Genomic DNA, 15491 nt, shown 5'->3' with positions numbered 1-15491 from the left:
CCATTTATGCCCAGTGGACTCTCCCATCATTCTAAATTGGATCAATTTATTTCCAAAATTAGGGGTGTCAAGTATATTTATTTCTATAGTTAGAATATTTAAAAAAACAACAACATTTAAGCAAACAGCGCAGACCTGGGTCTACGCTGTTTGCAATGTCCTTTTTTCAGGACGCTAGACATGAATGGGTTAAGGCGGAGAGTATCGTCCCTGATTCCCCGATAATCTGTGATGACACGTTATGCACTCGCATTAAGCGGAGTTTTCCCAGAATCAGGGTTCTATTAACGTATTTTGAATTATTTTATCAGAACATTTTGTATATATTTAAGCACATAAATGGCTCTTAATTTTGAAAGTGCATTTTGTGTATATGTTTGTAGGCTGTATGATAACTCATTAATTTAGGTTGGTTTTCGATGTCATTTCACGCCCGCTATTCCAGTACCCACGCCCAGTTTGAACCCTGCCCCGTTGTATACTTTAAACCTGTTGCAAATACCATCTACAATAATTTAGATAACATTTTGTTTGTTCTTCGGACCGGAGGAGTATTTTTACGATTGAGAACCGGCGTTGTGTCAACAAGCAAGTGTCTCTTATCAGTCAGCGTTCAATCAGGCAGTGTGTGAACTTATCTCGCCTGCTGCAAATTTTATTAGCAACCCGAGTCAATATTAAACTTATCGGCGTATTTTGATGGTGTATGGAAACATCTGTTCAACGCATAGTCGTGTTAAGTTAAGAGATACGTTATGGTCTTGCCCAGCTTCTTTCTGGTCTGGACGCTAAATAATCCTTTCAATGACAATGACTATCTTGTCTATTCATGTTTAAAAAACAAAGAAAATAAACTCAAATGAATTCTTTATTACAATTGCATTGACATTATTAACCAAGAAAGTCGGGCAGTAAACATGCATAAGTAAAAAAACTTTCTTGTCAACTGAATGTTTGTTTGTTAATTAAGGCACTTAAGTTTGTTTTTTTTATAGAAATTTCATGAAATTTGCCCAGCTTTCTCTGATTGTCGTGCATTCAAAGACCTATAGAATACGTGTATTTTATATGTTTTTTGGTGCATTAAAGAAGCATTGTGTATGTGCATTTTATCATATAACTTTTGCTATGGACCATTTGCAATACAGTATGGATGCTGTTGAAGCTAATTACAGTAGATCTACATTCTCTAAATTACATAAATCGACAGAAAAAACACTTAGCCACATAGCATACTATCTTATTAGGCTTATTTAGTGGGCGTCAAGTGCGCGGGTTTGATAGGGTTTGTGTAAATCTAAATAAAATAAACTTAAAACACGGGGCGTTAATTACGTCCCTGTCTCAAACGTCTTGCTAACTGTTGCAATTTAATCGACCGTGGTTAATTTGATAGTATTCCGAACCTTAAATTCATTTATATGGTTTAAAGGACGCTGAAAGTGATGGTTGTGCCTGAAACAGTCGTTAATGTTAAGTCTCACAACCCTATACCTTTGTTAAAAATATACTAGTAGTTTAGCGTATCTTGTTAGTTTCAGTTTTGTTTTGGTATATATTTTTATATTTATAACATTATAAAATATTTTTCAAGTTATGCCCTTATATAGTTTAGCTAAAAAAATAGTGCGCGCATTTTACTGCGCACACAAATGTTTTTGCATTTGAGAAAATTTATTTGATAATTATTCATAGCATTGTGAGATAGAAGATATTAGACACGTGACGTGTAAGAGTATCCGGCTTTTCGCGCATGCGCTTTCACCATATTATTTGGGGCGAGGCCGAAAGTGATTGAAAGTTAAAATTTACCAAGTTTTCTGAAGCCAAAACGCTGCAGAAATGAGTGACGACGGCACAGATGTTGCCAACGGGACACAGGCGCCTGATGAAACGAGCGATATTCCAAAATACGATCTGTATATTCGGGTATGCACCAATTAAACTTACTTTATTACTCGCTTGTCCCTGGAATTTTCGAGCACATATCGCGAACTGTCACCTGCTTATTAATTTCAGTACAATGTAAGCTTTAGATTCTTTTTATTAGGTACTAGTGTTTTCATGTGCCATATGTTTTTTATGTTGATACCAAGTTGTCAATGTGTACAAATACACGCGTTTACCAATATTCACAAGTGGTTGGAGTTATTGTTCTTGGTTGGAAATTAACCTTAAGCCCAATGGAGGGGGAGGGGGAAAGTAACCAAACCCAGGGTCGGCATTTGAATGTTGAGATAAACCAATAGGCATGCTTTAGGTAAAATATTCAGAAGTTGAAATTAAAGATAGTTAAAGCTGTGTATTATCGATTTCTTTTTTAGGTGAAAGGATTTCTATAAACTTATGTTAAGGGCGTATGATTAATGCGACTGTAAAATGACCTAATACATGCACCAAAATCACAAAATTTTTAGCATGTCATATTCTATTGTCTAAGCAGATCTCCAGTCAACACTCTATAAGGGATCCGGTGTTGCATCATTTAGTTTTTGTTGCATGACCTGAAGTAGAAATTCCACTATGAATAAATTGGAATTTGATAAATGGATTTTACTTCCGTACATGATGGATTGGAAACTCTGCGTTTACATAATTTACCATTATTAGTCTGTCTTACTGTACATGTTTTTTTTGAAGATACTTCATCTACAATACACGTATCTACAATATTGGTTTGTTATTGATTTTTATCAGTATTAAAATAAGTTGTAAACAAACAACAATTGAAATATTACTGTTGCATGAAGGGAACTTTTTTTTGGCCAACAAACACATATTGCTTAGTTACTTTAATTATGGCTAATTGACTATTTTCAGGCATCACTGATTGACAACGAAACACAAGGGGCGTGTCCTATGAGTCAGCAAGGATTTATGCTTTCTTACATCCTTGCTCAGGAGAAAAATGTTGACTTTAAAGTGTGGACTGTGAGTCAAGTGAACCCACCAGCAGACTTTAAAGACAAAAACAGGGCTAAAATTTACCCGTTTGTTGAGGGGATTAGTGGTAAAGACATTAATGGACAGTCAATCGCTGGTGTTATGCCCGAGTCTGCTGACAAGGTGGAAGACTTCTTTGATTCAGTGAATTTCGACTGTCCACATTTGAAAAGGCCAAAGAACTTGAAAGATCACATATTGGGGAAAATAGATGGCATTTCCACGGTAAAAAGTTTGTTTTGGCAGTTTTGCAAAAATAAAAATGTTTGGACCTAAAATGACATGTACATATTAACAAGTAAATACTTTGCCTATCACAACAGACATTTTTCGCAAAGACGTTTTTTTTTCAATGCATATATACTGCAATTATTTTATTACGGTTTAAAGTTTTACGCTTTATCCTTTCGGAGTGGGGAGCAAGAACTAACTTCAGTTTATCCAGACTCTATTTCAACTCTGTAAGTTTGTATAGACTATATTTCAACTCTGTAATCATTATTGTTCTGTCTGCGGTTCAAAAACTTTTTAGATTTTTTACTTAAATTGGTAAGTTAAGTTGTGTGTTTTTTTCCTTGCAAATGGTATAAAATTGAGAATCAGGGTTTGTAACAATACATTGTCTAAGGTGTAACTTATAAGGAGATTCATTGTTTTTTTCACCATTTTGGGAATGGGGCTGGGTCCCTTTGGATTGGGAAAATTTGCGGCGTTTTGACTAAAATGGGGAAATTAATGGTGTTGCTGTTTTGCTAAAAATGCTTCAAAATTGAGAATACAAGTGTTTTCAGTATAATATTTACTATGGTTGAACTTATATGGATGGGAATTGAACAAAGTATTTTATATTTTTTTTGAAACCTTCTATCGGCAACGTTTAGCTCCCATACTTTTTAGCAAAAAATTATTGTCGCCGCTTCGTCTGTCCGTGCGTGTGTGTCCATCCGTCCGTGCATAATTTTTGTCCGGGCTATTTCTCAGCAATTAATGACTGGAATTCAATTAAACTTTATGGGAAGCTTCACTACCAAGAGGAGATGTGCATATTATCAGCCGGTTCTGGTCGGATGATTTTTCACAGAGTTATGGCCCTTTGAAATTTTCCATTAACTGTACATGTGCATGTAGTGCAATTCTTGTCCCCCAACTACTGACTGGAATTCAATGAAGCTTTATGGAAAGTTTACCTACCTTGAGGAGATGCACATGTTATTTGTGGGTTCTAGTTAGATGATTTATTTAGAGAGTTATAGCCCTTTGAAATTTTTAAGTTGCTAAACCATCCATCGTATTAATTTGTCCAAAGTTATGCCCCTTAAGACGTTTCCTTTTTAACCAGGTTTTCCGAAGGAAAAAACTGGTTATTAGATTGGCGAATGCGGGCGGGCTGGCGGAATAAGCTTGTCCGGGCCATAACTATGTCGTTCATTGTCAGATTTTAAAATCATTTGGCACATTTGTTCACCATCATTGGACGGTGTGTCGCGCGAAATAATTACGTCGATATCTCCAAGGTCAAGGTCACACTTTGAGTTCAAAGGTCAAAAATGGCCATAAATGAGCTTGTCCGAGCCATAACTATGTTGTTCATCGTCAGATTTTAAAATCATTTGGCACATTTGTTCACCATTATTGGACGGTGTGTCGCGCGAAATAATTACGTCGATATCTCCAAGGTCAAGGTCACACTTTGAGTTCAAAGGTCAAAAATGGCCATAAATGAGCTTGTCCTGGCCATAACTATGTCATTCATTGTGAGATTTTAAAATCATTTGGCACATTTGTTCACCATCATGGGACGGTGTGTCCCACGAAAGAATCACGTCAATATCTCCAATGTCAAGGTCGCCTCAACTAAAAATAGATTTAAAAAAAAAAAAAACTTACAAAGGGGGTTAATTTTTTTTGGTCATTTCAAAAGTTCAGATTGAGTTTTCTCCCTTTATCAGATTTTTTTTTCACAATGAAAACCTGGTTTTGTGACAATTTTGTCCCTTGTTTTTAATATATAGTGCAATATTGTGACAAAAAACCTTTGGGGAGCATCACCTGTCTCTGACGGTTTCTTGTCTCCATTGGGAATGGGGGCAGATTACCGGACCTGGTTTTGAATGGAAAAAAACACACATGTTTTAAATAATAAATTAAAAACTTGACTTTGGAATATTGGCAGACATTTGGGAAAATAAATTCTTTTTGAATTGGAAAGAATTTTCACCCTGAACAACTTAGCAATTCATTGAAATCATTTTTCAGACTTCACTTAGTAAACTCCTTCATTTTGTCTTCAGCAATTCAACGCGTTCATGAAGGGTTTGAAGTCCGAGGGGGTGTTGACTAATATCCTGCAGTCTGTAGAGGACCACCTGGCCACCAATGACAGCACGTTCCTGGAGGGAGACATGCTCTCCTACACTGACTGCTTCCTCCTTCCTCGTCTGCAGCACATCATCGTGGCAGGCAAGGTGAGACAATCTAGACAGCCCTCACATAGGGACTGGGTTGAACGTGATTTATAACAACATTACACTGATGCTGTGAACAATCCCCTTGTTTATAACATGACTGTCGCTAAGTCTATTACTTGCAACCTATCAAAGAATAGGTCAGATACCTTATTTCATTATATGGCAATCCTAGTATTTTTCAAAAACAAACATGACAGGTAACCAATGTCAGATGGAAAAAGTAAAGCAGCCATTTTTTTTCCAATTGGGAAAAGTACCCGTACAGGTCCAATTTGGAAAAATTGAGTCGTGAAAACCCTCAAATTGGGAAAAATCGAGTCGTAAAACCCTCAAATTGGGAAATTGGTGTATTTGATTTTATGCTCCCAAATACTTTAAAATTGATAACTAAGTGTTTTCAAGCTGTCAATATTATATTTACCTAGGTTCAAACCATAGAGCTGCACAGGGAAACTAACAAAATGTTGCATTATCCAAAAAAAATTTTTATTTTTTTTTTTCACCTCAAATTGGGAATTTTTAGGCCAGCAATTGGGAAATTTGTAGTTTTTTCGAAATTGGGAAACTGCCGTTTACCGGTACTTTATAAAGAAGGAAAAAAATCTCTGTAAAGAAAAGTTAGGTCAAGCTTATTGTTATGCCCCCCTTCGAAGAAGAGGGGGTATATTGCTTTGCACATGTCGGTCGGTTGGTCTGTCGGTCCGTCCACCAGGTGGTTTCCGGATGATAACTCAAGAACGCTTGGGGCTAGGATCATGAAACTTCATAGGTAGATTGATCATGACTTGCAGATGACCCCTATTGGTTTTGAGGTCACTAGGTCAAAGGTCACGGTGACCCGAAATAGTAAAATGGTTTCCGGATGATAACTCAAGAACGCATACGCCTAGGATCATGAAACTTCATGGGTAGATTGATCATGACTCGCAGATGACCCCTATTGATTTTGAGGTCACAAGGTAAAAGGTCAAGGTCACGGTGACCCGAAATAGTAAAATGATTTTCGGATGATAACTCAAGAATGCTTTTGCCTAGGATCATAACACTTCATAGGTACATTGATCGTGACTCGCAGATGACCCCTATTGATTTTCAGGTCACTAGGTCAAAGGTCAAGGTAACAGTGACAAAAAACGTATTCACACAATGGCTGTCACTACAACGGACAGCCCATATGGGGCAGGGATGGAAATTAGTGGATGCCCGTGAGCCCGGCAGGGGTTTTTTTTAGAAAAAGGGGAAGACGCTGGACGCTGGGTAAAAGGGGAAAATCGAGCGCAAAAGAGACATATTTGGGGAAAAAATTTTAATGTCTATAACTCGCCTACAGACTTCAGGTTTTGTTTTAAAAAAAGAGGCATGTCTCTGACCTTTTTGTTCTTAAACACATGAACAAGTATGATATTAAAGTCAAAGTCCTAAATATAGTTGCAGGTGTAGATCTAATAATGAGAAATGTTTTCAACTGGGGCCGGGGAACGATGTCAATATTATGATTTCAATTTCATGATGAATGGGTTGACGATATAGATCTGCTACAGTATTGGAAGGGAAAGGTGCGGCAGCTGCCGATTGTCTACTTTCACTTTCACAATAATCCGACAGTATTAATCGATGTTGATAACATGTACCTCCGAATCCTGCTGGGTTTCAACGGTTTTTGATGATTCATTCTTAAAAAATGCGTCAACGCAATTAATATTTTCCGAGTCCGATCGTTTTATTTTGTTCGTGTATGAACGCCAATTGTGAGACTTTTTTTCTGTTTTAACGTTTATATCTTGGCTTTCATATAACCCGGATGAAAATTCGACTGGTTTCCGGTAATTAATTGACGAAACACCCTTCTCGCGCAAGACCGGAATCCAGTAAAATAGTCACATGATTAATACGATTAGTTACCCGGTTTCCATGACATACTTTAAGAGCTATATATAGAATCACTGGGATTCCCAGATTTGAGTGTTTGTCGGGAGAGAGAGAGAGAGAGCGAGATCGTTGTACATGGTACAAATTGGATACGTGTCGACTTTCCCAAAAGAAAAAAAACATGTCTTTGAGGGTAAAATATTATATTTGGGTGAAAATTATATTTTTTTGGGGGAAATGTTATTTTTAGGGGAAAAATTCTGGTAGGGGAAGACGCCGAATATCGGCGTCACTTTCTTAGTAAAAAAAACCCCTGCCCGGGGCCAGTACATTTTGGCCTGGGCAACTCAAATTCAAAAGTTAGTAGTCCGGCTGGGCAAATTGCTTTTAAGCTTGAAACAATTCATTGCAATTTAACATTTAATAAAAGTTGCGTCTGTGAGTTAATAATTAGTTTAATAAAATGCATTTATCAAAGCCAATAAAATGATTAAACTCAGACTTGTGACATAAAACTGAGACAGTTTGTCAATGAAGCAATGTTGTTGTTTATTTATCTTTAATTTTATATAAAGAAAGTCTTATATACACATGACACTACATGAACATGGTACTGGGCTCGTTAGTCTTTAGCTGGGCAACCAAAATACAAAAGATGGTTGCCCGTGTAGGCAACCAATTGTAAAATGTTAGTTTCCATCCCTGTGGGGGGCATGCATGTTTTACAAACAGCCCTTGTTTGTCATGATATCTCTTTAAACCTCACGCCATATGCAAGTAGTGTTGCCATGATCGCAACATCTTGATGAATTATAATTTAATTTTTTGTCTCATAAACATTAACTTTGTTTAACAAACAACCTCTACAAAGTTATCATTCCTACTGCCTTTCGGCACTTCATGAACCTGAAAAACTCGTAACTTTATGTTTCCTCAGGCAAATATCTTCTTTGTACAATAAACAATTTCTTCACCACGTTAATAATCCTGCTACACTCACTAATGCCTCAAGAATTAAGTAAAGTTCAGGTGATCCAGGGCTCTCGGAAACGCTTAATTATGCGTATTTTTATGCATAAATTTGAAAAAGGACGCATGTTCCAAACCAATCCAGAGTCTCTGGTACGCACGTTTTTTGCAATAAAAATATCGAAAATTGCATCGTATCAAGCAGTTGAAATGTGCCGAAATTGTCCGCCATTCAAATCTGGACTGGTTTTCAATTTGTTTTTATTGTCAGCGTAAGCATTCAAACAAAAAGCGAAACCCGGTCTGCACCATAGTAAGCAACCACGCGTGACCTTTTTATTATGGAAGCGCGCATGCTAGCTGGGCCAATCAATATCAAGCTCGCTTACACATGAAATGACGTTGTCAAATGAAATGTGAGAATGGGTGGAGCTATCGGATAATATGTGGTCATTCATGATTCATGCGCAGACACTGTATACATTGAATACACAGTTAATATCATCGTCTGCCCACAAAATAGGAACTGGACGCTAAATTGTATAAAGAGATTAGCAAGTGAAAAAAACAACGTGACAATACCCATAAATAAATATTTCTAAGCTGACCACTTTTTATCTTTCTACCGAATATTTGCCGTATTTGAAGTAAAGAGTGGTAATTAAATGATTAGTTCTATATGGCTAATATTACCCCTTTCTGGCGATTGTCGAATTTGGCATTTGATAAAGAATGTGTTTTGTTAATTGCATCTACACTGATTAAAACTAGACATTCAAGTAAGGACTAGTGTAATGTGGGTTTTTAATAATAAAACCAATAAGAAAATTATGTATATTTTGCTAAAAATTTGAAGATGTGTGCAAAATGCAACTGGACTCCTACTTTTTCCTTTTGGACTTCTTCTTTTTCCTTTTGGACTCCTACTTTTTCCAAGGAAGGAGTCCATGGACTCCTGTTTTAAAATCCTAGCGAGAGCCCTGTGATCTACGTCATTAGGTATTTTGCATATGTCATGAACTATATAAGTAACAGAAACTTTGAAACCTAAAAACACTTTTTGGAATTTTGGAAAAAGATTCATGATTGAATGAAGGAACTTTCATTAATCTTGTAGAACATGCGTAGATTTGATCTTAATCATCTAAAAATATGTGAAATAGAAAGAAAGACAATATCTTATGGAGAGATAAATGTACCTACATTATAAGCAAAGGACCTGTGCGACAATTCCCGGGCTTTTTAGTCTGTTTAGTTAACACCGTAGTAACGTTTTCCATGTATAAAAATGCTCAACCTTCCAACTTTAAGCGCCCAGTGGGACGAGGGATAGAAGAGAAAGTCACATGCTTGAGTACATTTCAACCCATGCGCATTGCACGCTTTTTTCGCATAAAAAACAGTGGAGCGATCAGGTTTTTATTCCACTTTTTGGGAAGATAGCCCATGGCTTTGGAATTGGGAATTTTATCAGCATTTTCATGAAATTGGGAAAATAAATTCATTAGCCTTTTTTTCCACATGAAAAGTCCACTGATTAGGGAAATACTAAATTTGATATAACTCTTTATAATCATTCAAATTAAAAGAACATAATCATATAATACTTTATTAGATGTAATTTAATTAAAATTGAGATAAAATAAGCATTAGACTTCTTTCTAAAAAAAAAATAATTTTTTTTTTTTTTTTTTGGAAATAGGGATTTTTTTGCCACATTTTGAAAAAAGTATACTTTTTGAGATTGGGAACATAGCCAAATTTCGGCTATAAAATCGGGCCAAAAAAACCCTGGCGATACAGGGCCAACATGGCCCTCTTGTTTTTGTTTAAAATAAGTCTCTTTAAAAAAGCCAGTTTAGCCGGAAAGTGTTGACCCGTATGAGCATGTGCCTGTACAAACATGCATTTAGCCCAGTTTTCCCAGAACAGGACTCACTTCTTGTACTGTGTGCATATCATTAAACTGGAAACTATATTATGCAATGTTTCCCCTAACCTTTCAGTATTTTCGAGGTTACGAGATACCGAAGACGTACCGTAACTTATGGCGGTACCTAAAGGACGCCTACAACTCCCCTGCCTTCTCTGAGACACTGCCTACAGACGCAGATCTCTGCAAGTTCCACTGGACTCGATTTCCTGACGCAAACTTGAATGAGTTCAGGAAAATGGGAATTAAAGGTAGAGTGATGTTTGAGGAAAAAACTTTTGACTGATTAAAAGTTGAAAATTATTAATTCCGATGCCTGATTTAAAGCTGAAAATAATGAAATCTGAAGGCGGATTAAAAGCACACAATCTTGATGACTGAACGCTCATTAAAAGCACACAACCATTAATTTTCACCATTGATCAAAAGCACAAAATCCTGAATTCTGAAAGGTTTCTTCTTGAAAATTGTATGGTCTTTGTTTATACATTTCAATATTAGCAGAATCTCAAACCTGGGATGATGAAGAATCCTTATTGCTATTAACCCTTTGCATGCTGGGAAATTTGTCGTCTGCTAAAATGTCGTCTGCTGAATTTCTAAAATAATCATTTTCTTCGTTTTTTTTCAAAGAATACTATCAGAATAGCAAACAGTTTGAATCCTGATGAGACGCCACGTTCTGTGGCGTCTCATCTGGATCCAAACTGTTTGCAAAGGCCTTCAAAATTTGGTTCCAGCACTGTAAGGGTTAATGGGATATCAATATATTTAAATTATGTTTAACAGTTATGTCTTTTTTTCCTTTCAAGAACATTAAGGTTTTGTTGAAGCAATTCTTTAAATGATTTCTTTCCTAGAACTTGTCTTAAGGTTGATTAAAAGTCAGAAAAGTTCTGTGTTTAATCAAATTCAGTGAAGTTCAAGACTTCATTGGTGAAAGAAATTGTTTTATAATGGCAGGGAATTTTTTTGTATTTTTTATTGTATTGAACAAACATCAAACATCAAAAATATTTTCATAATTAACATCAATCTCAAATGGCAGTTATTCTCCATGACCCCCAATTGTTATGCCCCTGAAGTGTGGCATAGAGTTTTTTAATTGTTGGTAAGTCCGTCCAAAAACTTAAATATTGGGCATAACTTTTGCAATATTGAAGATAGCAACTTGATATTTGGCATGCATGTGTATTTCATGGAGCTGCACATTTTGAGTGGTGAAAGGTCAAGGTCATCCTTCAAGGTCAAAGGTCAAATATATGGCTTCACAGCAGAAGGGGGGCATTGTGTTTCTGACAAACACATCTCTTGTTATAATCATGTATGATACATTTTTTACACCATTTTTGTTAAGCCATTAGATAGCACAAACCTATGAAGTTAGAGCTACAAACCTATTAAGTTATAGCTACTTTCTTGTACTTTAATTGACTTAATATTTTTATGCGGAAAAAAGAGAAAATGTGTTTCGTTTGGTGGATGTTTCATGGGTTTTTCTTAATTTATTGGGAATATGTCCTTTACATTAGAATAGGGAATTTTAGCATCCGTTCACTTTATATTTGATAAAAGTATAGTTGCTTGATGATGTAAAAGTTACCAATAATTATTATGAAAATTCAAACTCGGCAGAAAGTGTTGTCGCTGATTAACTTCTGCAGACTGCGCAGGCTAACATGTGACGACACTTTCAGCACATGCATTAAGCCCAGTTTTCCCAGAGCGAAACCCATATACTTCACCTCGTGTGTTACAGGTGTGTTTGGTGTGGAGACAACCAACAAGAAAACAAACTCAATTCCCGACGATGTTGCTGCCACCCTGAAAGATACCAGTGCCAACGGAGACGACGACGATGTTGTTGATGACATGGACGACTAGTCTTTGTCACCATGGTTAAAGGCCGTTGCGGGCAGGCTGATGGAGCCCTTCTTGCATTGAACTGCAGGCATTGCATACACAAGAAAACTTGCGGTTTCTTTATACAAAAGCAAAGTTTTATTTTTCGCTACACAATAGTATGTTTTAAGAAATGTTTAAAGATAATTTGTTATTGAAGATGACTGCACTGTTTGTACATCCAGAATTTGCTAATTGTAACAGCTGTACATTTTGCTTCTAACACAGAAGTGTATACATAGAAACTTGTGTTGTTTTTTTTGTAATTAGGCCGGGATTTATGTATCTAACCGTGCGTCTACACAGTGTGATCATAAGGATTCATTAATTGTACGAATTGAAGAACCGTGTATGCATATTACATGTACTTGACAAAAAAGTATTAACAATTAGAATTAAATATGAAGTAGCCTTATTTATATGAAAAAATCTTTTAAAGTCATGTACAAATACTGTGATACTTTTAGTTGTTACGCCATATTCCATGTTATATTTGTATACCTAATCTCTGTAACAGTAGTTAAGGTTTCAGACAGTTTTAAGACCCCGAGAATTACAGAAATAAACATTGCATATTTTGAAAAAGTTGTCAGGAGTGTTTCTTTCCCATAAGTCTTACATATCATTGTATCATTGAAAATGAATGTAATTGTTTTGTGTTGCCTTAAAATCTGATTACATGTTTGTGTACACCAGTAAGGTTGTGTTTAGTTACAAACTAGGCTAGGTAGCGTTGTAGGATGAACAAATTAACATCTGGTGCTCTTCTTAGCTTAGAGAGTCAGTGTTTCAGTTCTTAAATGCTTTCAAACATAAACAGAAGACACACATTATCCATTCACCTTTTATTGCACTTCAACTTTTGAATGATGTGATTGCCTTACATTTTACTACTAGTTATTAATATTTAAACACAAGGTGTTATTGTCTGTGTTCAAACTTCTTAAATGCTACTTAATGTATGCTTTTTTCCCCCTGGCATTTAATTGTTGTCTTCATAAAAATATGCATATATGGTGAGACAAATAAATAAAACAAAGACTTTTGCCATCCTAACCATTTGATCGATTAAATCCAGTTGAAGAAGGAAGAAAACAATGTTTTATAGTTGACTATGTTTATCAATGTTTTATAGTTGACTATGTTTATCAATGTTTTATAGTTGACTATGTTTATCAATTGCATAATAAGAGTAAACTTGCTTAATTTTGTTCAGTAAAAAAACACAGCTCCTTGTTAAATTCATTTATTTACGTTTATTTTTTTATTGGGTCAAAAGCTGCTATGTCAGCTTGTTGTTAAGTCTCACAAAAAGGGATTTTTAGGGTTCATTGTAATTTTTCTTGTCTTCTTTAATGCAAGTTATTTGTGTAATCATGTTTAAACAGTTTTGTGTATTAATTATATATGATATTACCCATAGTTCAATAGTACAAAAAAGGAAAGTTCTTGTTGAAAAGAATATTTTTTTAATTTTTGATCAAGAGTTATTGTTCATAGACAGATGTTAGATATTTGCTGTTGTTTTAGTTGTATACATTTCCTTGCCAATCATTTCAGAGGTTGGACCAGGGGGTGGAGAATATACACTAGGGTTTCCCTGCCCCCTGGCGACCCTTGTTGTATTTTTTTGTTGTACCTGTAATAATGTGCCTTGCTTCCTTTACTACTATCATCTTGCTTAGGCTATCTATTTAAAATGACGTCTATTATCACACGCTGACCCAATCAACCGTGACCCACATTCACAACCAATTCTAACAGGTCAGATGTTCACGTGAATAATATTCAAGTCCTTGCTCTAATAACTCTTAAACATGAACTACCAAAAATACAACTTCTGACTACAGCATCAACCTCTATAAGACTTATTTCTTAAGTCTGACATTTTACATCATAGTTTCATTTGTTGATTTTTTTCCCCAAATCTTAAGTTTTGGTTGGTAATTATAGTTTGTCAGTGTGATATTGGGGCAGACTGTATACCACTGCCTTGTTTAGCACAGAAAGTGTGAGCATTGCCTTTTCCTGCATATTCCAATTTAGATTATTATTCCTGCAAGCTTTGGGATGTTCATCATCCTTCATTGTATTTCTTTGATATGCACAAGTTTTGCATTGCTCTGGTTTTTCTACGCAATGAATAAATGGGAGCTGTGATTTTTAGTGCTACTTGAAAACAGTGTTAACAACCATTCATTTAATGGCAGAAGTGTGTAAAATACCTAGATAAAAAGTTGAAAGGAAATGGACTTAAAAAAAAGGATTTTTTTTATCAGCTTTGTGTTTGTTTTTTCAAAAATCGGAAAGTTTTATTTAATGGACTGTTTTATGTTTTGGAGTAATTAGAGACAATTTGTGTTCAAATGTAATTTTTTTTATTCAACTATGGCCATTGCTGAAATTTACTGCTAAGGACTTAAAATGGTGATTGAAGTTTGTCTATTGCTGAATTTCATCGCCAATGTATTAAAATCATGATCGAAAAGTTGTCAGTTTTATGTGACCAGCCATGTTTATAAGTCGTTTTTCAATTTGAAGATAATCTATGAATTAGTGAGGTATATTCTTCTATACATATTTTTCTTCTTTTCTCCTAAATGTATTTCTAACTTGCTGTCAAGTTTTGCTCAATACAAAATGTTGTGCAGTTTATTCAGTCCTTAAATGATTCTAGCTACATTCTCAAATAATAATTATCTTATCAGACTTACGAATGTGAATATTAAACTATGTATATAAGGTAATCCAACATGGACTTGTAATATAGTCCAACATAAATTAACAAGAAAAGATTTATACCTGAACAAGTCATGAAATCAAATTACGTTAATTATAATATTAATTAGAACTAATATGTGTATTTTGTGATTTCTTTGCTATTGAGTTGAAATGTTGTGTATATCGGTAAATATGCTTTAAGGAGTTTAAAACAGTGTGCCATATCTGAAACAACAAAAACTATTTTTGAAATGGCACCTAAATTAGAATTGAAGTATTACTGCTTACAAACCGTTTTTTTTGAATTCCCTATTGAATATTTGAATGCACAATATTTGTACAAGAGTTTTTCTAGTTACTTCTAGCCAATATATAGTGGGCAGAGACATATAAAAGCTTTTTATACATGTATCTGTATAATATGGATTTCAATGTGTATTATAGCATTGTATTACCAATAAATTGTGAAATAGGAATCAGAATGGTGTTTGTTTGAAATGCTGTCACATGACAAGGTTTGAACCAATGGGTGTCCCATGAACAGTTGATGTATTTTGAACTTTTATTTCAGAATCCCTTCATTCCCCAATCCTCTGAAGTAAAGTCGCTAAAAAATAACCGAACAACTACGAAAATGTGGACTGCTCACAGCCCGATTGGTATTAGTTAACCTTTTGTATGCTGGG

At 35.3% G+C, this 15491-nt stretch overlaps 1 protein-coding gene across 1 annotated transcript; it reads left to right on the top strand.

Annotated features, from left to right (window-relative positions):
• The first annotated feature begins 1734 nt into the window (after positions 1–1734).
• On the top strand, positions 1735–15281 carry LOC127851695 (chloride intracellular channel protein 5-like). Its single transcript, XM_052385545.1, has 5 exons — positions 1735–1929; positions 2821–3168; positions 5235–5408; positions 10256–10433; positions 11942–15281. Exons 1-5 carry the CDS (start codon positions 1843–1845, stop codon positions 12064–12066), a joined length of 912 nt encoding a protein of 303 aa, XP_052241505.1. The 5' UTR covers positions 1735–1842; the 3' UTR covers positions 12067–15281.
• Positions 15282–15491: the final 210 nt, after the last annotated feature.

The sequence above is a fragment of the Dreissena polymorpha genome, chromosome 11, assembly GCF_020536995.1.
Source record: "Dreissena polymorpha isolate Duluth1 chromosome 11, UMN_Dpol_1.0, whole genome shotgun sequence".
In the NCBI taxonomy this organism is placed as follows: domain Eukaryota; kingdom Metazoa; phylum Mollusca; class Bivalvia; order Myida; family Dreissenidae; genus Dreissena; species Dreissena polymorpha.
The sequence above is the reverse complement of the archived record's forward strand: the minus strand, read 5'-3'. Positions and strand labels throughout refer to the sequence as shown.